General features: G+C 40.9%; 1 protein-coding gene across 2 annotated transcripts; it reads left to right on the top strand.

Annotated features, from left to right (window-relative positions):
• Positions 1-781: 781 nt before the first annotated feature.
• On the top strand, positions 782-23,764 carry EXOG (exo/endonuclease G; the record flags this gene model as incomplete). 2 transcript variants are annotated; one of them, XM_084247292.1, is made up of 6 exons in its annotated part: positions 782-1,037; positions 2,617-2,766; positions 5,295-5,434; positions 6,845-6,921; positions 9,666-9,780; positions 23,330-23,764. In XM_084247292.1, the coding sequence occupies 6 exons, from the start codon at positions 782-784 to the stop codon at positions 23,762-23,764; spliced, it is 1,173 nt and encodes a 390-aa protein (XP_084103418.1). The 2 variants fall into 2 exon arrangements, with proteins under 2 accessions (XP_084103418.1, XP_084103419.1); XM_084247293.1 differs by lacking the exon at positions 2,617-2,766 and having other exon boundaries at positions 875-1,037.
• Positions 23,765-26,573: the final 2,809 nt, after the last annotated feature.

Below are 26,573 nucleotides of genomic sequence, written 5' to 3'. Positions count from 1 at the left end.
CCCTCTCTTGTCAAGAACTCCTGAGAGGAGACAAAGCTGTTTTCACAAATTATATTTTGTTTAGAGATTTCCCCTGCTATCTGAAAGAACACCCCACTTTGGTATGACTTAGTAGTTTATTTTGAGGGTCTTGGAATGATCCAAATTCTACTTTCGGATATCGGGAAACCGCTTCCATATGATTAGAAAGCCAGATATCTGCAGACATTCTCTATGGCACAGGTTTTGGAATCAGACCTGAGTGGGAATCTCACCTGAGGACCGTAGTGTAAACCGTTCTGCCAGTGGCTTACTCACCCATGAAGTGAGGCTAAAGGCATATTCTTGGAACTTTCTATGCACACTACTGAATGCTCAGCGCCCTCACGAGGTCGTGCGCCCACCCACACCCGTTCAAGCTGACCTGGGAGGGCGGTGGGAAGCCTCTGGGCGTTCAAGTTTGTCGCCAGGGGGCGCGCGAGGCCCTCAGCGGGAGGGGCTGTGCCTGCGCTCCAGGTACGCGGAGTGTCTGGAGTCCCTCAGCCACAGGCGACTCCAGGGCGTGCATGCGTGTTGGTTTTTTTTTTTAAAGATTTATTATACATACAAGAGCTGGGACAGAGTGGGGAACAGAACAGATCGACGGAAGTACACTGCTGAGGGGAGCAGCGGGCGAGACAGGAGAGGTCTGCGCCATATGGGTCGCTCCCTGACCGGCCGGGGATCGAACTCGTGCTGCAGAGGCTGCGGATTGCTTCCTAGTGTGGTGTTTAACCCCCTACGCCGCCGGGGAGGCCCGCGCATGCGTGTCTTGGCCCCGCGACTGCGATTGGCTTCTAGGCGTCCGACCCCGTTTACGCATGCGCCGAGGCAAAAGGCAGGTGTCTCGGCCAAGATGGCGGCCAAAAGTTTTGCTTCCTGCCTCACAGGCTCCCGGCGCTTTTTGAATGGCTTCTTGACCGGAGCTGTAGTGGGCGTCGCGGGAGCCGGGCTCGCGGCCGCTCAGTTCCTCCGCAGTCAGAGCGCCGAGGCAGCGTTGGCAGTGATCGAACATGACGGTAAGTGTGGGCCCGCTCTCCCCGCCCTGGCCCGGTTGCCGGCCCCGAGCCCTGCCCGGGCCGGGACTGTCTCCGCCCGGCCGCGAGCTCAGACCCTGGCCTTCAGCCTTTCCCGTCTCCCGGCGCGGCCCCCTCTCCCCAAATCCTGTCTCTGCCTCCGGGGATCTTCATCCCTGTAACGGCAGGAAGGCCACTGAACTGGTTCTGTGATCCGGCAGACGGGTAAAGCAGAGACCCGGAGCCCGCGGTGGGCCTCTCAAGCTTTTATTGATCTTTTACATGTAGTGCAGCAGCCAGGTACGCGGCAGGCAGGGGTGCTGGGGGCCAGGAGGCCTGTAGGCCTCTAAGCCCCCGGCAAGTCTTCACTCTAGGCTTCTCTCCTTCTCTCTCTCCTGCCCCGTCTCCTGCTTCTGCTGCCGAATATCTCCAAACTGCAGTCATGGCCCCCAGAAGTAGACCACACAACTTACAACAATGTAACAAAATGCAGGTTGCCCATCAGGCAGGGGAATCCTAATGGCAGGAGGGCAGAAAAGCCTGACAGCCATTTACCCTGCAATCCCCCAAGTATTTATCATGATCCGTATGTCTTATTGTCAGTGTCCTTTAGATCGTTGCCTCCGTAAGAGCTTGGACTGTGTTTTGTTCACCACGTACACTACACGGTATCTGGTACCCAGTTGGTATTCAGTACGTATGAATGAATCAATAAATTAACACGCAGTTTTAGCAGATTAGTTAATTGTTCTTCTTTTGTCATCATTCAAATGAAGCATACCTGCCAACCCTTCTTCAAAGTATATGAATTCTCTAGTTGCCCAGGATACCTTTTATTTAATGAAGAAAATGAATTCATGTTCATTTCTTACACTTACACATGCTAATTAACGTGCCCCTTCTGTTATTGGTATTTAGCAAGAAAACTACTCTGATGAGTTGAAGTCTGGGGAAAGCATCGAGAGGATTCAATTGAAACCCACTCCCTATTAAATGCGTGCTTGGTTTCTTCTGCTAGGAAAAACAGTATCAATTTTGCTACAGTCTGGCTGCAGCACACACATCTCTGCTTCAGTAACAGGATATTGAGGAAAGAAAGATGACAATGTTTTTATCCCCCTAGTACTCTTAAAGGATATCCAGTAGGTCAGCTCTTTTACCCTTCAGTCATATCAGCGACTAGGAATGAAGTATTTCTTTTTGATTGTTACTTTTGGTTTACACAGTTGTTACTTTTGGTTTACAGCAGAGATTGTTGAAGCTGATGTAAATGGCCAATAAGATCAGGTCCTTATTAAAAAGTTAATGAAGTAGCTGCAGTTTATTTTACCATAACTATACAACTGATTATAGGCAAAAAATCAGTATTTTGCCTACTGGCTGTGCCTACAAAACCAGTATTTTGTCTCTTCTTTGTCTTCTAAGTAATTGCAAAATTAACATCTCTGGGTTGATCATATTTTTGAGGCAGTCCTTTGTGTAAATCTCACCCTGCTCTCTTATAATTTTTTGTTCCTACTAAGGGTTGCTAATTATTTGTTGTTTTTGTCCCCCCACCCCCTTTTTTTCCCCTCGTTTTTAGGTTCTGCAGAAAAGGCTGTCTTGGAGCGATTTGGTTTCCCTTTAACTGGAACAGAAACTAGGTGTTACACTAATCATGCTTTGTCTTATGATCAGTCAAAGCGGGTGCCTAGGTGGGTCCTTGAACATATATCCAGAAGCAAGATAATAGGTAGGTGACTAGAAGTAAAGGTATTTGTGAAAGATGTTTCCAACCTAAGAACTAGGAAGATGATTGTTAACCTCAACCTTTTTCATAATACAGCTCATACAGAAAATGATGATGTTTATGTGGCTCACTGACTAAATGGACCTAGCCTGGCAGCCAGGGATCCCCAGATAATTCCCAGGTTAGTCTTAGGGACTGCACAGTTCCATTTCTTGACAGGAATTAGAAGCTCTGTCACAAATGTTGCAATAAGCACCACTCATCTATTGCTTTCATAAATGTTTTTTTTTTTTTTTTTTTTTTTTTTTGTGGGACCTTTGCCGGTGGCTGGGGTTGAACTGGCGCTGCAGAGGCTGCTGGCAGCCTTGCAACCCAGCGCTCAACCGCTGCGCCACCGGGGAGGCCCTTTCATAAATGTTTTTTAAGTGCCTACCATGTGTCTGGCACTATGTGAGGCCTTGGGAATACATCAGTGACCAGGGTAAATGGTCGTTAACCTTCCTGTCCCTCCCTCCTCTTCACCCTTTTGCAATGGATATTAACTGTTCTGAAAGGAAACTGTTTGCAAATTGGGATAGTATAATTATGGAACAGTAAAGAATATGATTTCAGATTATAACAGAATAACCTAATTTGGGTTAATGAGGTTTCTCTGAAAATGTGGCCCGAAGGACGACTGGTATTTACCTAGACAGAGGAGTTGGGTGGGCCCAGGGATATGGAGAAGGGCATTCTGTTCAGAAAAGTATAGGTGCATCTTTGAAGGCCACAGTGTGGAGAAGAGTGTTTTGTTCCTTTAGGGAACTGAAAGGGAGTCAGAGTGGCTGGAGCAAGGGAGAACATGGTATGTAGTGAGACTGGAGACGTTGCAGGTGTGTAAGTCTGTTCATGTGTTGACAGCTTCCCATTATCAAGATCACTGTCTTGATATTTAAAGTCAGATTGGTTTCTCATCGCTGTTCCGTCTCTTCCAGCTTTCAGCCATAAAGAGAGTCATTGAGCTTACCAATCTAATAGCTGATTATTTGTGCCTATTGGTTATCATGAGGGTTGTCATTTTGTGAATTAGTTTTTGTGAATTTTTCTTCATCATTTTCAGTTGGGATATTTAAAAAAGAAAATAATTGGTAGGTGTTCTTTTTATATGTTTAGTATATTACCTTTTGTCATATTTGTTTTATTCCCATTTTAATTTGCTATGTGCCCCACAGATTATTTCTCCTTTGTGTTATAATGCATATTATGTTTTGTATGTTAAAAATGCTGACATTAAATAAATGTGAGCCTTTCTAGAGTGCACATCAACAAGCAGAATAGCAGGAGGCTTGTCAAGTACTTGCTGCTAGAGGGAAACTGATGTAGGTATAAACTTTGTCAAAATAGTTGAGAAAAAATATAAATTTACATCAAAGGATCTTATCTGATTTAGTCTCAAGCCTAAGGAATTTCCTTTAAATACAGAAATTTTCCCAAGATAATGAGGAATTTCGGCTTTACTAATTTTATCCTGCTATTAATTTATTATTGTAAGAAGCATATAAGAAAAATACTATGTTTCATATTGTAAATTCCATGAGCTATGTGATTTTGAGGAGGTGAAATAGAACTAGTTAATATTATTTGAAAACAGGAAGCAACATACCTGTGATTTACTTGATTTTAGTGTAAAGATTGGTCTGTTTTCAGTAACAATGACTAAGTTATTCAGGCAAATTCTGTTAATAGTAAGAAATGTTATTATCATTGTGTAAGAAGTATTTTCTGAGCTTTGGGATCTGATAATTTTGCAGTTTTCTTGGCTGAATGAAATCACTAGAATCATTGCTCTCCATTTTATACTTGCATATCAGCCTGAGGATATTCCATTTGTCTTCATAAGTTTTGTAGTTTAACAAGATCTGTCCTAATGACAGTGGAAAATGAAGTGTTAGGGTTTGCTAATGTCATCTGTGACCAACTGTTCTGGAGGTATTAGAATATAAGTAAAAACTGAGATTTCTTTCCTGTGGTACTCAGATATTTTCTTTCAGGAATTGCTTGACTGAGCTCATAACCTTAATATTTTGTCATGGCTTAAGAGGCAGTAATTTGATTTGTCTATAGATATATCTATATCTACATGTCTATAGATATATCCATTTTTTCAGTATATACAAATGCAATACATGGAGGTCTTTTTAAAGAAGAGTTTGTTTAGTAGCTATGCTTTTTACATAGCTCAGCTATTGGGTCATTTTTTAACTTAGTTACTGTCCAGAGGATTTTTTTTCTTTAACTTGAAAGGCTGGAAACAAAAGTATGTGAGATAGCTACAGTGTATGAAAAGCATTCTTTCCTAGACTAGTCCTTGCTATATTCAGTTAAAGTATCTGAACTATTCTAGGAACTTGAGACATGCACTCAATCACTAAGTATGAGCCGCTCAGAGAGATACAAGCCAGCTGCAACCAGCGTGCCTTGTTTAGAGAATCTTGAGGGATATTTGTTCACTGATGACTTGCCCATTTTGGTTGTGTGTGGTTTATTTTCAGGAAATGCAGACAGAAAACATTGTAAATTCAAGCCAGATCCCAACATCCCTTCAACCTTCAGTGCCGTCAATGAGGACTATATTGGAAGCGGGTGGTCACGAGGACACATGGCTCCAGCAGGAAATAACAAATTTTCTACTGTAGGCATATTTTGGGGGGTAGGGATGGGGATGTGGGGGTGGTATTATGTGTACTCTGGGATTTGGAAATTAAAATCCTAGGAGCCAAGCCTTAATTGAGAATTTCCATACATTTTCATGTTTATCTCATAACTTGAATTACTTTTTTAGCTCAGATACTGAAACATACTTAAATAGGTTGAATGAGGAAAACTGTTCTTTACTTTGAAAAATTTTAAACCTGTAGAAAAGTTGAAAAGATAGTATAGTACATTTTGATACATTTGCATACACACACACACACACACACACGCACGTTTTTTAAATACTGACAATAAAATTCCTGACACTCCTAAATAGATTGCTTGGGAGATTGTATAAGCCAAGAATGATTATCTTTACATACGCACGCATATATATGAAACAATTGTATCTTACTAAGAAATATGTGTAAATGAATTTTTGTGTATATAATAACATCTAACATACAATTCATACTGACATTTTGTCCCAGGTTGTCCCAATTTAGTCCTTTAAAGTTTGTGTTGATTCATTATCATTCATGAATCACATGTTATGTTTAGTTGTCATCTCTCTCTAGTGTCTTAATCTAGAATAATTTCTTCGCCAAAAAAAACATAAAATGTCTTATAACATTGACACTTAACCTGCATGAACTATTGGTGATTACCATTATTAAGATGGTGGTTCACAATTGTGGATACTCATCTCTTGGGAGTTCTCAGAAGCCCTGATGGCCAGACATGTCACCTACATTACTTAAATTAGACACTGTAGGAGGTGGAATCCAGCCATCAATATCCCTGGGTTGTCCCAATGGGCATCCAAGATTGAGAGCCACATCCTAAAAAGAAGGTAGTGTCATTGGTAGTTAGCAAAGATCAATGAAAGTAAATACAGTGACATAGAACCTTGTATTTGTGGGTTAGAAGTGTGAAATGAATGAACATATAGTGGCCAGAAATTCAGAACAACAAGGAATTTTTCTCTGCTACTATCGAATTAATGTGCTTGTACGTAAGCGACATTCCTGAAAACTGTCCTTTATTGAAAAACTGTTTAAGCCAGAAACTTAAAACCAGAATTTACCCTTTAACTTTATATTGGAAAACATAGTTCTTAGATTCTACATTATGTTTGAATTTTATAAATTATAAAGAAAACAAGCACACCAAGCTACCAACCTTGTTATAGTCCTTGTTAGGATAACTGTTGTTGAACTCTCTGTCTTGGAGAGTTTAAACTCTCTTTAAACTCTCACTATGGCTTTTATTTCTCTAAACAAATAGTCACTGTAATTGCTTAGAGCTAATGTATTAAGTAAGGAGCTAGTTTTCTATGTCTTTTATAAAATCTCTCTCAAAGGGGAAGAAATTTCAGTACAAGTTACTATTTTTATTCTTTTCACAGAAAGCCATGGCCGAAACCTTTTACCTTTCTAATATTGTGCCTCAGAATTTTGATAATAATGCTGGATATTGGAACAGGTGAGTTTTTAATCTGTGGTTCTGTGGAAGATGAGTGATTGTGATAGGAATAGTGTGTCTATAAACTTTCCTCATTTTTCAAAAACAGGACTAGAGGTAAGTACTTCAGACTTGTTTGCTTTATTTCAGGAGTGAAGTTTTGTGCAGGAGTACAGACTTCAAAACATAGCTAGTTACTTTGATCATATTTGCTCCGGAAGAAACTAACCAAATGTTATTCCTGTTAATAACTAAAATCTTTTTGAGTATGCCTAGTGGACACTGAATTTTTATTTTTCTGTTAAATTTCGAGAGAGTTTCTGAACTTGTTTTTAAAAAAGTTTTGGTATAAATAAGCATAACCATTAACTACTTTTTGATAGAAGCTAATTATAAGTCTCTAGACCTCTGCGTTTTTCTGACACTTGTAGCCACTTCTGTTAGGGGATCTGTAAACATTTAAAACTAATACTGTTTAAGATTGTTCCAGGCTGTTGTGTTTGTGCCTTAAAACAATAAAGAGAGCAACTCATACTAAAAAGCTTCAACAATTACCAGTCATGGCCAGTATGTTTCATCTACAAAATGTTCCCTCTACTCAGTATTTTAACTGGGTCACAGATGTTATATTTTATCCATATATATTTTAGTATATACTTTTTGAAGATTAGGAGTCTTTTTTTTTTTTAAAGATTTATTTATTTATGCATACAAAAGCTGGGGTTACAGGCCAGAGGTATAGAGGGTGAGAGGATTCACCAGAGACAGTAGGGAACAGAACAGGCAGATTGACCAAAATACACTGTTAAGGGGAGCAGCAGGTGAGACAGGAGAGGTATGCTTAGTACAATGGTCTGCTTAGTACAATTAGTACAGTGAGAATTAGTACAATGTCTCACATAAGAAATGTTAGGGTTAACCCAATTTTCTCACACTAGGAATGATTAAACAAATGAGGTATATCAACTTGTTAAAATGATACATAATTCTTGAAAAAAGTTTGAGAATTATGGCATAGAAAAATAAGTTTCTCCAGGGTTTCTCTCTGGCTGGCCGGGGATCAAACTCGTGCTGCAGAGCTTCAGATTGCTTCATAGTCCAGTGCTTAACCCCATGCGCCACCAGGGAGGCCCAGATAAGGAGTCTTTTAATACTGTAACCACAGTACTATTCTTGCCCTAAAAAATATAGCTGTAATTAATTCTTTATTACTAATTTTACAGTCAGTGTTCAAACTTCCCGATTTTTTTTTTTTTTTTTTTTTTGGTTACCTGGTTGGTTTGAATCAGGATTCAGACAAGGTCTGCATGTATGTTTGGTTGGTAGATCCCTTCAGTTCCTTTTAATCCATAGATTTCCCTTCTCACTTTCTTTTTAAATTTCATTTGAAAATTATTTATTGAAGATCTAGGATACTTGCTGAATTGTGTTTCCTTTCCATAGTTCAGTTGATTACACACCTGTGGAAGCATTTAACATTTTCTCTTCCTGAGGGATATATTTGGGGGAGGAAAACTTTTATAATTGGGCACATATTCTATAAGATGTAATATTGTTTTTTTTTTTAAAGATTTATTTATTTATACAAGAAGTGGGGTATAGGCCAGAGGCATGGGAGGGTGAGGGGATTCACCAGAGACAGAGTGGGGAGCAGAACAAGCAGATGGACTGAAGACACTGCTGAGGGGAGCAGTAGGCGAGACTGGAGAGGTCTGTCATGCCATGTGGGTATCTCCTTGGCTGGCTGGGAATTGAACTCGCACTAAAGAGGCTGTGGACAGCTTCATGGCTCTGCGCTCAACCCACTGCGCCACCGGAGAGGCCCAAGATGTAATACTGTTGATTTCATCTGTTAGATAAAGAAACTGAGGAATGATGACATGCATTGTTACCTTGTAATTATTTTTTTTTTTTTTTTTTTACATTTTAAAAAGACAAGTTTATTAGGAAAAGGAAAAAGAAAAAGAGAGAAAGAGAAGCACCTGCATAGTCACAGGCAGGCAAGAGAGCTGCTCACAAATCTTTCAGCTGCAGTATAAGGAAGTATACTGCAACCAAAGTATAAGGAAGTATAAGGAAGTGTACCAACCAAAAATAACTCCCCGCTATTTTTATCTAGTAAATTAGTGAAAACAGCTTTTAACTGCTAAATCCCAGTGTTCTGAAGATTGTTGTGAAACTGCTATGTCATATTTTGGGTTTTATAGAGTAAATTGGCCAGTATCATTAAAGATACTAGTTTTACATACAGTCAAGTATGATTAAGATATTTATTCAATCAAGTAATTCTATCCCTTGAAACTTCCTGAGGAATTAGTACAATGTCTCACATAAGAAATGTTAGGATTAACCCAGTTTTCTCACACTAGGAATGATTAAACAAATAAGGTATATCAACTTGTTAAAATGATACATAATTCTTGAAAAAAGTTTGAGAATTATGGCATAGAAAAATAAGGGCGAGAACAAAATAGACTTTCAGTTCTAAAATGTTCACTGAATGCACAGACAGGAAAATGTAGGTAGTTGTATTAATGTGTTATGGTTTTAAAATTTTTTTGTACAGTAGACAAACGGGGAAATCATTGCCTATATATTTATAATATTTTTGGTATGTTTTGTTTACTTCAGTTTCTCAAATTCATTGTTTTTGGTGTCTTTCCTAGGGACTTAATGTAGTTTGCTTCTTTTCTATATTTCTATTCATTTCTATTTTTAAATGTTGTACATTATATTTGCTTTTTTTTTTTTTTTTTTTTTTTCAGAATAGAAATGTACTGTCGGGAACTAACAGAGAGGTTTGAAGATGTTTGGGTAGTATCTGGACCCTTGACCTTACCTCAGACTGGAAGTGATGGAAAAAAAACAGTTAGTTACCAGGTGGGACTATGTTTTAACATTCAGATTTATGTAATTTGTATCAGATTATAATTTCATTCCATATTCTACTTTTTTATTTCATTTACTGAACACCTGTTGGAGTGATAGGCATAGGATATAATAATGGATTAAAAAGCAGCCGTTGACTTGACTTCAGTGAGTACATAGTTCAGAAAGGGAGACAGATGTTATCAGTTAATTACGTTAATATGTGACATGCTCTAGTAGAAGTAAATTCGAGGATGAAGTGGTATCACAGAAGTGACCAAATCTTTGTTTGGGTTAAGAAGACTTAATAGAGGCAGACATTTTGGGGCCAGAGCTTGACAGATGAGTAAGAGTAAAGGAGAGAAGCGTGGGAATTCCAGAAGGTGGTGCAGTATGAGCACAGGACATTTATTGTCAGCCCTATAGTTCCGGAATTTAGGTATTGTTCATTGGCACTGGGGCTTATGGCTCAAAACAGTATGGGTGACTCAGTTGGGAAGAGGATTTCTACAACAATAGGTAGATCAGGGCCAAATAATAGAGGACTTTGTGTTCCATGATTAAGACTTTGATCTTAATTTTTAGACACTGAGAAGTCATAGATTTATTTTAAGCATGGAAGACACATGACTTGTTTGGGTTTAATAAAGGGTATTGTGTATGCACTATGTAGAAAGATGGAAGGGGAAGGGAGTGTATGAAGGAGAGTAGAGGCAGGAAGATGAGTTGGGGGATTACTGCAGTAGTCCATATGAGAACAGACATGGAACTTCAGTACAAAGGGTTCCTGAGCTACCACACTTATTTTAATACCTTATTATTACTGATTGCATTTAGATTCCTCTTGGTATTTTTTGTTTATTGTATTCATTTTGTACTTCATTTCTCACTTCCCAACCATTTATTGTATGTTTTTATGTGTTCTTTAAACTCTTGAGAGAAGTAATGACTTTCTATTCATAATCCTACTAGTTAGGAAAGTGTTCTTCTTGAACAGCCTGCTAAAGAAGCCCACATGTTTCTGGATTAAGGAGAAGCTGCTTTTTCATCAAAAGGCATTTATTGAGTGATTGTCTGACAAACTTGTCAAAGGCCTGGCTGCTGCATTTACAGAAACCAGAGTGGCTCTTTGATGCATGTGGGTGTTATTAAATGCTGTCCCAAACAGCAATATTTATGTCTCTGTTCTGAGCCTGTGGCTTTAAAAATCATGAATTTGCTAATGTGGAGTGTGAGAAATAAAGATCAAGGTGCTTTATGTGTTCTTTGGTACATGCATCCATAAATCTGGGATTTCTGAGGTTCTTTTTCTTCCTCCTTTCCCATACACAGAACCCAGAATTCAGGTATCTTATCTTTCTGTTAATTTTAAATCTTTTGAATCTATTTTTCATGAATTACATATTATATATTAAATCAGGAAATTAGATACTATATTTTAAACAATTTAATTTTGATGCTGTTTTACCCCTCATAGCATTGAAGCCTGTAATTGCCAAATAATCTTTTAATAATCTTTGAATTTAAATTATTAAAGTACATGACATCACAATGAAATTCAGATAGTACAAGAGGTCCCAATCCCACTGTCCAGTTTTCTAGTTCTTCTTGTAGTTAGATTTATATCTCAGATTAATGGGTAGGAAGCTGTATTTCTTAACTTTGATTTGTCAGTTTTTAGTGGACTGTTGATATTTTTTCTTAATTGTTTATTTTGCTACATACATTGCTTCAGTCTTTGTCAGTCACATTTTAGTTCTATCGGTAAATTTTACATCATATACTTTTGATATAATATACTTAAACCCTTATATATTATCAAAGTTTATAGCATTTACATTTGTACAGTTTACTAACTATAATGTAGTTTGAGCTGTCTATAGCAGAAGTTGTAAAAACTGAGGCCTCTATGAGACTCTAGCCCATAGAGGTATTTTCACAGTATGCTGTTTTTTAGTTAGTTGATAATGTTTAATAATTGGGAGAAGGCCTCCCTGGTGGTGCAAGGGGTTAGGACACAACCTATGAAGCTGTCTGCAGCCACTGTAGCACGGGTTCGATCCCCAGCCCGGGAGCTGCCCACATGGCGCAGCAGACCTCTGCTGTCTCACCCGCTGCTCCCCTCAGCAGTGTGTTTCATTTCAGTCAGTCAGCCTGCTCTGTTCCCCATTCAGTCTCTGGTGAGTCCTTTCACCCCCCATGCCTCTGGCTTGTACCCCAGTTCTTATATGCATAGGTAAATAAATCTTTAAAAAAAAATAATTGGGAGATTTCACATAAATCCAGATTTTAGCTTCTCTAAAAAAATCAAGTGACTTGATCATACTTTGCATGTGTTCCCATAGGCATCATTCACTTGATGAGGGTAACAGCTTTCTCCTTAGATTGAACACATGTTCTTCAGTTCACCATAGTCCCCACCAGGCCCATTTCATCCATTTATATTGTTATTTCTGCCTAGCCTTTGTTGGTCTCTGAATTTATAATCCTGGGTCTATTGAAAATATAAACCAGCATTTATAGTATTATGAATGTATAAGTAGTATCTTTGAACCTGCAAAGAAGTAAATATAATCCTGTATCATTAAGTCTCTGCCACTTGAGAGATAAGTACTACCTCAAGCAGCACAAAACTGAGATCGGAAAGTAAAGTGGCAGTGTAATATAATTGCTATTTAAAAATTTTTTAATAATATGTATTTTTGTCTAATTCAGATGATTTAACCGTATCATACTATTTTTTTTAAAAAAGGAAACCTGTTTTTTCTTTAAGGCATCATTCTTGGAGTCCTCTCACTTCTGTTCATATTCGGGCTACTTGTTTCCTCTCTTCCCTCCCTCCCCCTCCTCCCTTCCCTCGCTCTCTTTCTCTCTTCTTCCACCTTTTTATTCAACAAACATTAAGTTCCCACATTGTACCTAGTGCTGTTCCGGGTGCTTCTCATGCAGCAATAAGTAAGCCTGTATATTCCGTGGCGCTGACACAGTGGAGGAGATAAACAATAAACAAAATACCATATAGAAAAATAAAACATGGTAAAGAATTATAGGTGAGAGGGAGAAAGGGTAGGCCATTGGGAAGTTGAGATTAAGAAGCTTAAAGTGAATCAAGGGAGTGACCTACTATGAAGAGTTTTCCAGGGGTAAGATTTAGCTGAGCGTGTCCCAGGAGCAGGAAGAATGCCCGTGTGACTAGAACAGAGTGAGTGCTGAGGAGAAAGAGATAAAATTACAGAGGGAGGCAATGGGAAGAAGTCAGGGTTATATTGAGATGGGGTCACTTACGGGGATTTGATTGATAGTGGCTTAGTCTGGTTTACATTTTTAAAGCCTAATCTGACTGCTGTATGCGGAGAACAGAAGAACAGATGGAAATAAGGAGACTAGTTAAGACGCTACTGGAGAAGTCTCAGTGAAAAATAATAACTTGAAAAAGGAGTTGGTGGTAGAAATGATGAGAAAAGATCTAATTTAAGTTTTGTGTTATTGGTAGAACTGATGGGCCTTCCTAATGGATTGATCATAGAATAAGGGGGAAAGAGTCAAGGAAAACACTGAGATTTTCAATCTGAGTTCATAAAGACCAGAGGGAAGCTGATTTAGAGGCTGGAAATCAAGGGTTGCGTTTTGCTTGCAGAAAATTAAGATCTGAAGCCCAAGTAGAGGAGTAGGCCATGCGTTTGACTCTGAAGGAGAGGTGGAAAGGACAGATTTGCTTGGGAGCAGTCAGTATTTAAAGTTATGATGAGATCAAGTAAATGATTATAATAAGTCCCAGCCTGGGGTACTGAGATAGTTAGAAGTCAAAAAAAGGGAAGATCTAGCAAATGAAACGGAAGGAGTAGACTTTGAGGTAGGCGAAAAATCAGGGGAGAGTGGTATCCTAGAAGCCAAGTGAAGAAAGCATTTCATGGAAGGAATGATTGGTTGAGAACCTATTGACAACCTACTCAGTAAACTGTTTTAGTTTTAGGTCAACTGTCATTCTTTTCAATATACTCCTAGCTTCCACTGGCTTTATCTTGAAATCTTTCTCCCTACCTACCCCCTTCCCCCATTCCTTTTTATTGTTTGTAAACTTTCTGAGTTATTGGTTCAGTGAAAATGTCCTAAAATTCAGGCAGTGGAATCTGCACAAATGACAAGCTCTGTTGGGCAGTTTTACATACAGGTTTGAGAACCATTTTTTAGAGAGTTTTTCTAGCTTCATCTGGAGGCATGACAAAATCTGCTTGTGTTGGTTGTGTTACAGGGCAGGGAGAGGGGCACCCCAGACCCCGCAAACCTGACTGCTCTAAATAGGTTCTGCCATCTGTCGCATCAACACAAAACATATGAGACTTTAATGAAAAGGAACTTTAATACAATTAGGAAACAATACAGGAAAGGCAAAGAATATAGTTTCTAAATCAAGCACCCAATGTTACCCGTCCTCTCGTGGGTAAAAGTCCACCCAAGCAGGATTGGCCCAGAGCAAGGCCCTAAAGCCTGCCACAAGTCTAAAGCATCTTCCAGTGGGGACCCATAGAAAGGGATCAGAAACACCAGACAAGGGCCTCCCCTGGTAGCGCAGCGGTTGAGCGCTGGGTTGCAAGGCTGCCCACAGCCTCTGCGGCACAGATTTGATCCCGGGCCACCGGCGAGGGTCCCACATGGCACGACGGACCTCTCCTGCTGTGCCCACTGCTCCCCTCAGCAGTGTACTTTGGTCCTTCTGCCTGTTCTGCTCCCTGCTCTGGCTCTGGTGAATTCTCTCACCCTCCGCACTTCTGACTGTACCCAGTGCTTGTATAAATAAATAAATAAATATTTGGAAAAAAAAAGAAAGAAAGAAAGAAACAATCAGACAAGTCTGGAAGGAAAAGAGCAAAATCAAAATCAAGACAAAACCCACCATTGTCACCTCCCCACGGGTCTCTCACCCACATCTGTGTCACCCAGTCCACGACCAAAAGGCAAGTGCAGTTTATTCATGTGTCTCTCGGCTCCATGTGCCTCCTCCAGGTCTCCTTCTGGCTCTCCATCCTGCTTCCTTCCTTCCCAGTCTCCTCTGCAGCCTATTCCCTCCCTGCTCAGCACCACCTTCCTTTTGGGTGGGGCAGGAAACCTGGAACATCCCCCTTTCCTGGGGACCACCCTGTTACAGTTGCACAGTAATTCTACAGAAGAATTCTGTCTTGATTTGTGACACCCTTTGCTTATGAAGACAACTTAAGGGGCTGTGAAAATCTAAACTTTGGCTCCTTCATCATTATCTAACAATGTAATCACATCTATCTTCCAGAAGTTTATAGCAATTCTTAGTGCACTCATACAGTGCTTTGTCATTCTCAGCACTTTTGAGGGTGTTCTGGCTATTACCTCTTTCCTGCCATTTAAAAATTTTATTTCTTTACATTGAAGGAAAAGAGAAGAACAAAAAACTGGCCTCAAGTTGCCATCTCGAAATGGAAACCCAATTTAATCATTATCCATTAGTTTCTTGTTTATTCTAAGCAAAGCAAGTTGATATGGTTGATATGTTTTAACAGTTTATTTTTGAAATAAGCCCACATTTATAGAAATGTTGCAAGAACATGGAAAGAGCTCCCTTTATCTTTCACCTAGATTCACTAGTTAATATTTTACGGCATTTATACCCTGCCTTTATGTATGCTCCTGTCATTACTATTATTTTCTGAATCATGGGTTAGTTGCAGGCATCTTGCATATTTCCCCCAAATAGTCTAATCTTTCACATAACCACAGTATAATTATCAAATTCATGATAGGAGAATATCCAGTATACAGCCCATGTTCAAATTTTACCAATTATACCAGTAATGTCTTTCATGCAGGTTTTTTTCTCTGATTTAGGATGCAGTCCAGGTTTTTGAAGTCCATGCCTTTAACTGTCATGTCTCTTTATTCTCCTTTAATATGAAGTGGTTTCTCAGCCTTTTTGTCTTTAATGATATTGATGCTTTTGAATAAGCAGGTCAGTTTCGTAGGATCTTTAAATTGGGTTTGTCTGTTCCCCTGTGATCAGATTCAGTTATGTTTCTGGCAGAACATCACAGAGATGGTCTTGCACACTCCTTAGTGTGTGGAGTCAGGATGCGCACATCAGTGTGTCATGTTATTGATGATTTTGACTTCGATTAATTACTTGGTTAAGGTGTTGTCCTCCACATTTCTTCAATGTTAAGTTACAAATTTTTTCTTTCATGAGTCTGCGTGAATCAATTATTACTACAATAGCTGTCAAATGATTTTCTAATTCTTCTTCTCTCTACATTAGATTTTATTTTGTAAGAAAGCACTTTTCCTTATTTATTATCAGTGTGAATTCATAGATTTTTAATCTTATTCAGTGAGTTTTCTTTTTTTTTTTTAAAGATTTATATGTTTGTTTGTTTATTTATTTCTTCAAGCACTGGGTATAGTCAGAAGCGCGGGAGGGTGAGAGAATTCACCAGAGCCAGGGTGGGGAGAAGAACAGACAGAAGGACCGGGAGCAGCAGGCGGCAGGAGAAGTCTGCGCGATATGTGGGACCCTCGCCTGTGGCCAGGGATCGAACAGGCACTGCAGAGGCTGCGGGCAGCTTTGCAGCCCAGCGCTCAACCTCTGCGCCACCAGGGGAGGCCCTATTTACTGTGTATTCATTTTAATGCTCCAGTTGTCCCAGATTTGACCAAGGAGAGCCACTTTAAATTGTCTGTTGTGTCTATTTGACACAGCCTCACTTTTTTTTTTTCCCTTGCACTTACTAATTTTTGGTATAACTTGATATTCCCGGTTCATTTTGGCCACACCCTGGGATTAACCATTTCTCCAAGGATTCCTGGCTCTTTTTTTTTTTTTTTTTTTTTTTTAATATTTATTTATTTATTTATTTGTTTGTACATACAAGTACTGGGTGCAGTCAGAAGCGCGGGAGGGTGAGAGAATTCACCAGAGCCAGAGCGGGGAGCAGAGCAGGGACCGAAGTACACTGCTGAGGGGAGCAGCGGGCGGCAGGAGAGGTCTGCGCGCCATGTGGGACCCTCCTCTGGTGGCCGGGGAGCAACCGGGGATCAAACCGGCGCTGCAGAGGCTGCGGGCAGCTTCGCAACCCAGCGCTCAACCGCTGCGCCACCGGGGAGGCCCAAGGATTCCTGGCTCTTTTTAGTGGGGATGTTATTTAGAAACCAAGATGTGGATGGCAAGTTCATTCTTGAGTGCTTGGTCTGCTGTTTGGCTTGTCATGTGTATTTACCACATTTATTTTTAGCCTTTTATAGTGGGTGGAGAGAGCCCCAAGAACATGGTATATGAATTCTGTTCAATTAATGGCTCGCTGCTAGGAGGCCTTTTCCTCTATCTTCACTGTTCTATATTTTTTTGAAAAGAAGATTTATAGACCCTGGTCTTAAAGAAAGCAAATAACTCTGTGTATGTTATGTATGTATGTTTAAAATTGAATGTTGATATAATCTAGATCCCTGGAGAGGAAATGGTTTTTCATCTTTCTCAGTTTCTTATCAGAATAACAGCTATTTTTATATATTTATTTTTTCATAGTTTCTGTATCATTTTGTTAGATAATGGCATTGTTTTTCAGAGCAAACTTTGATTTCAATAGGAATTTTAAACATAAAAATTAATAGTATAGCTATTAGTATGAAAGGAAAATATGATTCTTTAGTAAATTAACTTGGAAAAATTGTCTCAGAGCTTCTTCCATTTTAAGAATTTAGTTGGGCCAGAAATTTTATTCTTATGCACACACATGTATGTGCATATAAACTTGGGAGAATTCAGTTAAATAAAACAGACATGGGAGGTAAAGATGAAGAAATAGGAACAGGTAGGATATGTGTTAAGGAATAGTAAGAGCATTCAAATCAAAGATTGGGGCCAGAGAAAGAAACCTTGAATGCCCAGCTAAAAATTTCAGGCTGTTTTCTAGCAATTCATAAGAAAATGATTGTGGATCAAAACATGATCTTTAGTGATGCGGAGAAAGGGGCATTACATTGCCCAGGAATAAATATTTGAATTGTGATTTCCTGTTTCCAAGGGAATGTCTTGTTATTATGTGCAATTCAGAATGCCTGGGAAATTTTTTTTTTTTTTCCTCAGATCCAACCATTTTGTATTTACTGCTTGTTTACAGTAATACTCTGAACCATGTTTGGGAAGAATATAGCTAATAAAAATAAGGGTATTGATTTAATTTTATAGCCAGGCATTGAAGCATGTATGTATATACTTTGGAGGCCGTGAAACAAATGAAATGGTATTGGTTGAGGACCATATATATCACACAATATGTAAAAGTAACTGTAGATCTATCTCATTCTCTCCTTACAAACAGCCCTTACAAAATAGCAATGGTTATCTCCTTTTTTAAAAAAAAAAATATTTATTTATTTATTTATACGAGCACTGGGTACAGTCAGAAGCACGGGAGGGTGAGAGAATTCACCAGAGCCAGAGCAGGGAGCAGAGCAGGCAGACTGGCGAAATACACTGCTACGGGGAGCAGCGGGTGGCAGGAGAGGTCTGCGCGCCATGTGGGACCCTTGCCCGGCAGCCAGGGATCAAACTGGCGCTGCAGAGGCTGTGGGCAGCCTTGCAACCCAGTGCTCAACCGCTGCACCACCGGGGAGGCCCATTGGTTATCTCCTTTTATCGGCATGGAAATTGGGGTTTTGAGTGGTCAAATCGAAGTCACATAATTGTCAAAGGGGAGGTCCACTTGGGTCTCTGTGACTTCTATGAGAATTGCCTGTGATTCACAGCATTATTCTTTGAGGCTCTCTAAAGTCTTCATGAAGGCGATTGCTGTGTGCTTCGTATATGGAAACTTGAGGCCACAAGGTGAAAGAGGGTGTGGATCAAGAGCAGTTACAAGTAGTGTTTTGCTAACGTGCAAAAATAAGAACAGAAAATGGGCCAAGAAGAGGATTCCTTATGGTCAGGCAGATATGTCTGTTAGGGTCTGTAAGAAAGGATCACAGCATCATAGGACTCGAGTGAATGTGAGCCTCAGGGAAGCTTAGTAGCAGTGATTTCATCAGAAGTGAGTCATCTGACAGCTCTAATCAGAATCACCCCCTTTATTATAGCTAAGGTCATCCATGTGCTTTCTCTGATGTGCCTGTTTCAAGAAGAGATTGATTCCAGACAAGTGAAAAATACCTGAAGATTCTGACCTGAACATTATAATTGACCTGGCAAGAAAGTGAGCTTCAGATTTTACAACTTGGTGGTGGTAATGTTAGAAGCATTAACAGTTTGTGTTTTCCTTCGACAGCATTGCTTTCCAAACCTTCACAAACTTCTAGGGGGGCGGCGGAGGGGGAAGGGAAGACATGCTTCCAGGGGTCTTGTGGCATCTCCTGACCTGATCAGGGAGTTATTTTTGAAATCTGCTTTATCTTAGGCAGAGCTTTATTTTTCATTTCCATATCTGCTTTAATTGAAAAATAAGTTACTTTACTGGCTAAGTTCTGTTTAACCACACCCTGAATCTCCAAGTAGAAGCGGCAGTCTGGGAAGAAGATGCTTGTTTTCCTGTGACGTGATGGGCCCCCACACTGGCCCAGAGCATGAGCTGGGTCCGTGAGGTGCCATCTCTAGGGTTTGCACTGCTGCTCGAGCACCTGCAGGCACTTTATAAATAACACCGGGGCTGGCTGCATTGCTGCTGACTTCTCCACACCCTCACTTTGCTTGTCCCTCTGTCCTCTCAGGTGTGGATTCCCTATTTATCACAGGACCATATTTTCTTTCTTTCATTTGATTGGCATGCTTTCTGAGGGATTGGTCTCTTCATATGTTCAACAGTTATATTTTTAGAATTTGTCTTACCAGGGGAATCTAACCAAGTATCTTATATACATCTGGTTCTAACAGGTTTATATTTTCCCCTCATGATGCAGCTTAATATTTTACCTAACACAGTTGTTGTGTATGACGTGACAAATGGCTTAGCCTGGCTATTGTTTGTTGCCATTCTCTTCTGGCACTGAATCAGCATGAAGGCCCAGCTCTGTAGTGTTGGCAGGAGGTGGGAGGGAGCAAATTGTCATTCTGTCTTTTGGATGGAAGAAAACAAGCTCAACCAGCATGTGCAGAAAGTAGCTCAGGTTGCTTGTGAGAACAGCTTTATGGCAGATGTATATATTACATTTTCTAGGCATTCCCAGTTGCTTTCCACTTTTATAATCTTGACAAAAATTCAGTGCCTTTTGGTAATTTAATGGCAGTGAGGATTTCCTTTGGCATGTTTTTTTTTTAATTTATTATTTGTTTGTTTGTTTTGTTTATACAAGCACTGGGTACAGTCAGAAGCGCGGGAGGGTGAGAGAATTCACCAGAACCAGAGCGGGGAGCAGAACAGGCAGAAGGACCAAAGTACACTGCTGAGGGGAGCGGCGGGCGGCAGGAGAGGTCTGCGCGCCATGTGGGACCCTCCTCTGGTGGCTGGGGAGCAGCTGGGGATAGAACCGGCGCCACAGAGGCTGCGGGCAGCTTCGCAACCCAGCACTCAACCACTGCGCCACCGGGGAGGCCCAGTGAGGATTTCCTTTGTATTTTTATACCTAAATTCCAGTGAAAAGTGTTGTTGGCTGATTTACTGATGTTTAAGATGTGGTTCACGTTAAGCCACCGAGTCACTTATTTAAGGCATCATTTGTTTCCAGCTTGCTTTCTCCTAAAACTGTTGTCGGCCTTTAACTTTTATGATTTTGCTTAATCCCATGTTTTCCCGATGTCCCCTGTAGCTCTTTTTTTTTTTTTTAACCAAATACCATTGTATCCCTATCTTTTGAATGCTTGCACAACAAAAAATACCTTTTCTCTAAGGTCTTATAAAGATTACAATGTCATTGTGACTGCATGACTGTTCTGAGATCGGCAGCAAAGGGGTTGCTTTTACCGAGTTAATGAATGAAGAAATATGGACCTAGCTTGCAGCTTAGTTGCAAAGCCAGGACTTGACCAGGATTCTGGGGTTCCAACCACTGAACCTTACTGCTTCAGTACCCTATTAGTTTCTAAAACTTTTTCTGATAGCCTTCTAGTTTTCTCAAAACTTACAAAAACATTATGTTAGGTGAGTTGTCTACAAAGAAGAAGATGGCTCCAAAATATTTTAGGGTTTTTTCTTTAAAATCTAAAAGGAAAAAACAATGGTTTTTCTGAATTTCCAAATAAAACTGGTCCCTATTTTAGATAGATTAAAGGTGTTTACTGCCCAAGAACAAAGCAAACTGAACCATTGAAGACAGTGACTAGCAAAATTTTTATTTTTCTGTTTCTAAGGTAAGTGTTTTACTCTTTTATTGAAATATTGTGAGACGGCCAGGGGTGAAACAGTCATACCTTGTGGTTCTTAGCAGGAATGAATCTTTGTGTCCATGAAGTTTCTCAAAAGCAGTAATGAGGTCTTTCGCTATCATGAGGATTTTTGAAACCTAATGGAAACGGTCCATTTCTGTGACGTAAAGCCACGAATCTTAAAATGTCAGACTTCTTTACTTTTCGCTAGAATTTAATTAGCCTGATTAGAAGTCCTGGTTAGCAGCACATGGGTATGACCCGTTAATTACTTTTGAAAATTGCCAATTGTTTGTAGACAAGGATTCCATGAGGAGAGAAAATAATCCAGGGGTCTTGGAGGCTCCTTGTTGGTGCAGCCTGAGAACTCTGCTGCAGTTATGAGGATGTCCACCAGGTGGTACCAAGAATTTGCTTAACTGTTGGCTGCCCAGCTTAGGCTTGAAACACTTTTGAAGCTCATTTAAGCTTCTTTCCTTATAAACTGTGGCTCATCTGTGGCTGTGCCCTCAGTGGTGGTCCCTGACTTTTCCTGCACCTCTTTCCCCTTAGCACTGTTGTTTGCTCCCACTTAATGTCTCATCACATTCTTCCTGCAGTGAAAGCTGTGGTTGTTGACTCCTCTAGATGGGAAACTTCTAGAGAGGAGATACCAGTTGGATTTATGTCAAACTTACTCCTTTCTGTATTTTCAGAAGATCCAGGTACAGGACCTCTGAGTTGCATTGTTGAATTGCATCTGTTGGTGATCTGTGGGCTAATGTGACTGCCTTATAGTTAACCTTCAGCATATTTCTTGCTTTGGAGAGTGTTTATTTTCCCAGTCACACAGATGACTTGTTGGAGGGAGCATGTGGGGATGTTATGTCTATAGATTATGTTGTTTCATAAACTTTAAACCGCACTGTGATCTGTCACTTTCATTAACTTCAAAGATAGTTACAGAAATCTTTCCTATGTTTGGGTCTTTTCCTGCAACCCCACAGTTGGTCGTGATAGTGGGTCCTCTGTGTGTGCCAGACAGCAGATGGCTGTGGAGTTCTTAGGCTGTGCGCCATGTAGGTAGCTTGGGAAAAGCAGAATTCTCTGTAGCTTTCATTCCTCTGCCTTATCCAGGCTCCCAGCAGGCCCCCTGAAGCAGGTATGTTTGCTCAGGAAGGAGTGCCTGCTCTTGCACAGAGGACCTGGAGGAGCAGTAGTACCGGGAGTAGATTGTATTTGAGTTGTGTCATTTTACTGGAGACCATTAAGGAAATGGATGTTCAGTTTTTCTTTTTTAGAAAGCAGATATGGCTTTTAAGCCAATTGAAAGGAAATTTGAAAAGGTTTCAGATTAATGTTATTTCATTATTACAGCCAACCTACACAGGCAACCAAATTGTTTTCAGGCATGAGTCTTGCTCTGACTTCTTCATTGTGTGGATACCTTTCCAAAATGTTTGATTTGATTTGATGACACACTCAGAAGTTCTGTGTTTGATAGCAGTCCTAAGGGTGTGCAAAACTCTGAGCTAACAGTATTTACATTTACTTAATTTAATTTTAAAAAATGAACCACAGTCTAGGTGATACTGGAAATAGTAATACTGATGTGGTGTGTCTGGCTGTCCTCTAAGGTTATTTGTATAACTCCCTAGTATATTTGATAAACTGAGGCCATGTTTTTATTTCTGGACCTGGGAATTCCCAAGCTGGCAATCTTGACTTTTGAATGTTTAGCGCACTGGAAGCTCTGATTATGAGATGACCAAAAAACAACTTTGCTTTTTGGCTTTCCTTTATGCTTTGTCCTGCAAATAGAGCAGCACCGAGCATGCCTGAGAATGCAACCCCTGCTCTTTAGGGGTGACATTGTTTTGTGATCAGTCTGTCCATTAAATGCTATATTCTCTGTAAGTCTGTATTTTGGTTTATTATTATTGTTGGTAGTTGAATTTACATTCATTGGTAGAGGGACCAGAGGGAGGGAGGGAGGAGCACAGGGGACTGAGGTGATGGTGCACGGGTGCCTTGGGGAAGGAAACTCTATGGGGACTACACCTGAGGGGGTGGGGGGAAGCAAATATTGTTTAAAAATGAACAATGATGTAAAAAATAAATTTAAAGAAATAAATAAAAAGGAAGAAATATAAAAAATAAAATTCATTGGCGTGGGGTGGGGGAGCTTGTAAATGCATTCTCAGAGTGCATATGAAGTCTTCACTTGTAGCACAGATTAGCATTGCTAATATGGCTGCTTTGTTTTTTTAGGTAATTGGTGAGGACAATGTGGCTGTCCCCTCGCACCTTTATAAGGTGATCTTGGCTCGAAGAAGCCCAGAGTCTAAGGAACCACTGGCTCTAGGGGCTTTTGTGGTGCCCAATGAGGCCATTGGCTTCCAACCCCAGTTAAGTGAATTCCAAGTGAGCCTGCAGGACCTGGAGAAGTTATCAGGACTGGTGTTTTTCCCTAATTTGGATAGAACTAGTGATATCAGGAATATCTGCTCTGTGGACACCTGTAAGCTCCTGGATTTCCGGGAGTTCACTCTGTACCTGAGCACGAGAAAAATTGAAGGTGCACGATCAGTACTCAGACTGGAAAAGATCATGGAAAATTTGAAGAATGCAGGCATTGAACCCGATGATTACTTCATGAGTCGCTATGAGAAGAAACTGGAAGAACTCAAAGCAAAGGAGCAGTGAGGAGCCCTGGAGGGGAAGCCATCTTAGTTTCAATCACAGAAGGTGTGTGATGCCATCTGCAGTGAACAGGCCGCTCCTCTGATGTGCTTTAGTTGCTTTGCTTTAAAGAAATGATGGAATCCTAAATTTAAGACTCAGTTTCTCCCTCAGAGATGAAAGGTCTAAAGTTTTGGGGTCAGTATTTTACTTAATATGGGAACTAATTGCTAAGGAAACTGTTAACACATGCAGATCTCGTGTGGAGTTAACAACAATACTGTGTCCTTGAGATGACACTGTGTCTGTGCTCCTTGGGTAGATGATACGGCCTTTTATTTTTATGCTTCCAAACTGTAGTCTTTGCTGTATCTGCTCAGCCTTTTGGAACCCAACTATGTATTTGTCCCTAGGTCCTGAGTTGGTCTTAGAGATAGCTTTTAGAAATCCTCTGCATTCTCCTGCTGCATTTATTATGTATTTGTGTCTCGTTCCTCTCGCCGGCCTGCTGTTCCCTGCTCCTGTGACACAGAAGCGGTCAGTGCTGCGTCTGCTGCTCACTTGGTGTCTTCTCTACACAAAGCTCAGCGCTTTGCATGTATTGTCTGATAGAGACCCTCTGAAGTAAATGGCTTTTCCCTCATGAGGCTTAGCAAGTGTAAGCTTTCTGCCTGAGAGTCATCTCTCCAAAGAGAGCACCCAGGGCTGAGAGAGGGGGGAAAAAAAAACAGAAAGTAGATTCAAATCTTCCTTGCACAGAGTGTTTTCAGAAATATGTACCTGCAAGGGTGTAGATCTTTGAGCCTGAGGCCTGCTTGGTAAGAGGTCTGCTTTCTTGTCTGCTGTCAGCCCAAGACAGTTTAAGGCCCTCCCAGCTCTTTGGGAAGAAAGCATCACAGGCATTTGAAAATTAGAGGCCTGTGAGTCTAGTCTGTGGAGGGTTTACCAGAGCCCCCACTTGCCTCCAGAGATGCACTTCTTTGAGTGACTAGAGGCTGCTAAATTGATGTATTTCTTGTTTCCAGGTGAACTTTTTATTCCAAAGATTAAGGAACCTGAAAAGGGCCTCTGGCTCCTGACATGCTTGCCTGTGCTGCTTGTCCCCCTGGCTGGCATCGGCTGGTTGTGCCGTGGGCCTGAGAGCCAAACGCAGTTATTTCTGGGGGACACGGGGGCTAATGTTCCTGACCTGATCTCTACATTTGGATGACGTGGAATCCTTTCATGGGCACTCATGGTATAGGCAGTAAAGTATCTTAAAATAGTGACGTGAAGAATGTGTCATGTCCCTGCTGGCTTTCCAAGTACTGCTACGAGGACAATTTGGTGGTTGTTTTGCGTTGCCGCTAGCAAAAATGCCAGGGCTTTAAGATAAAGGTAAGATGATGATGATTGACCTTTTTCTACGTTTTTATTTGGGTAAAAAGAAAAAAGTCGGATTAGAACATAGTAGCCTGATTAATGCCGTTCTGTTTCATCACTCTGTTCTCATTAGCTTGTGCCAGTCCTTCTTTGCTTGGGGATAGAGCCAAAATGTCACTGTGACCAAAAAATCCATTTTTCTCTCTCCTTGTTGGAGAGGTGACGTTGGGACCTGGGTCTTTCTCTAGAAGCCTGAGGAGGCAGCTCGGTGGGAGAAGCCCACCTCCAGAGGTCGGCCATGCTCCCTCCCCACAGTTCCAGTGACTGGAGTTACTACTGCTCTTTTCACTCCTGCCTCCGCCTGGATGGTCGAGAATCTTGATTTTTAGATCAGTAAACCAAAGTGTCTTAGGTTTTACTCCTCTTAAGAGTACTGTTTGTTCATTTGGAAAAAAAAAAAAGATAACTGCTTGTGATTGAAAAAAATGCAGCCTAAAAAAAAAAATCCTTGTTTTTCTTTCTAAAAGCATTGGTTTACAGTAGTGATGCTTACGTTGTCTCATCACTGCCATTGAGTCCCTCCAGTTCAGACTTTAAAATGGAAAACTTGGGGAGAATTTAGAATTTTCCTCTGGATCAGATAGCTTCAGCCTCCTGCAGTAGGACTGCTGACAATGCAGACCTGGATGCAACAGGTCCCTAGGCCTCTCCCAGCATCAGGTATGACCTGAACAAGAAGCACTTGGTCACCGAACCTGAGCAGTTGCCATTCGGCTGGTCCTCCAAGCTCTGGTGAGCTCTGCAGTGGAATTCTCGGGCTGACCCTTGTGCTCTGTTTACACTCAGGGAGCTTTTGGCCCAAGGACAGCAGGCTGTGGAAGAGCGGCCAGTCTGGGTGGGCTCTGCCGTTGGAGGCCCTTGTCTGGTTGAAGGGGGCTTACTCCCTAATCCTCCTCTGCCTCCCTCTGCCCCCGTGACATCTTTATTCTGAGATTCCAGGTTCTTTGGTTTCTAGATTGAGAATTTCACAATATTGTGCAAAGGCCAAGCAGGATGATCTGGACCCTGTGTGATTTGGGGCAGGGGGTAGTGGTCACGTACGGGCTTCTCGTGTTCCAGAGCATGCTAGTATGGCCCCTGAGTGCACAGGACCTCTCGGGGTCATTGCGTCCTAATGTCGCGTTGCAACTCAACGTCTCAGCTGCGGCACTGCCTCGTCCTCCAGCTCTAAGCCATGAAAGATGCAATCGGCCTCAGCCGCCAGGCGCTGTCACGCAGGCAGGTTGGAACAGAGGCTCTGCCCAGTGGGCCTCATGTTTGTTTCATCTCACAGTAATCTCGGTAGCCTGATTCTGCCCCCTCCAGTTTTATTTTGAGAAATTTTAAACCTACAGGAAAGCTGGAAGAAGAGGACAGTGAATGCTTCTCTTTTCTGTTTGCTCTCTCTTGAGCCTTTTAACAGTGATTGTTT

Source organism: Talpa europaea, assembly GCF_964194135.1.
Source record: "Talpa europaea genome assembly, chromosome: 11".
NCBI classification, from domain to species: domain Eukaryota; kingdom Metazoa; phylum Chordata; class Mammalia; order Eulipotyphla; family Talpidae; genus Talpa; species Talpa europaea.
Note: the sequence above shows the minus strand (reverse complement) of the source record. Positions and strands in the feature narration are given on the sequence as shown.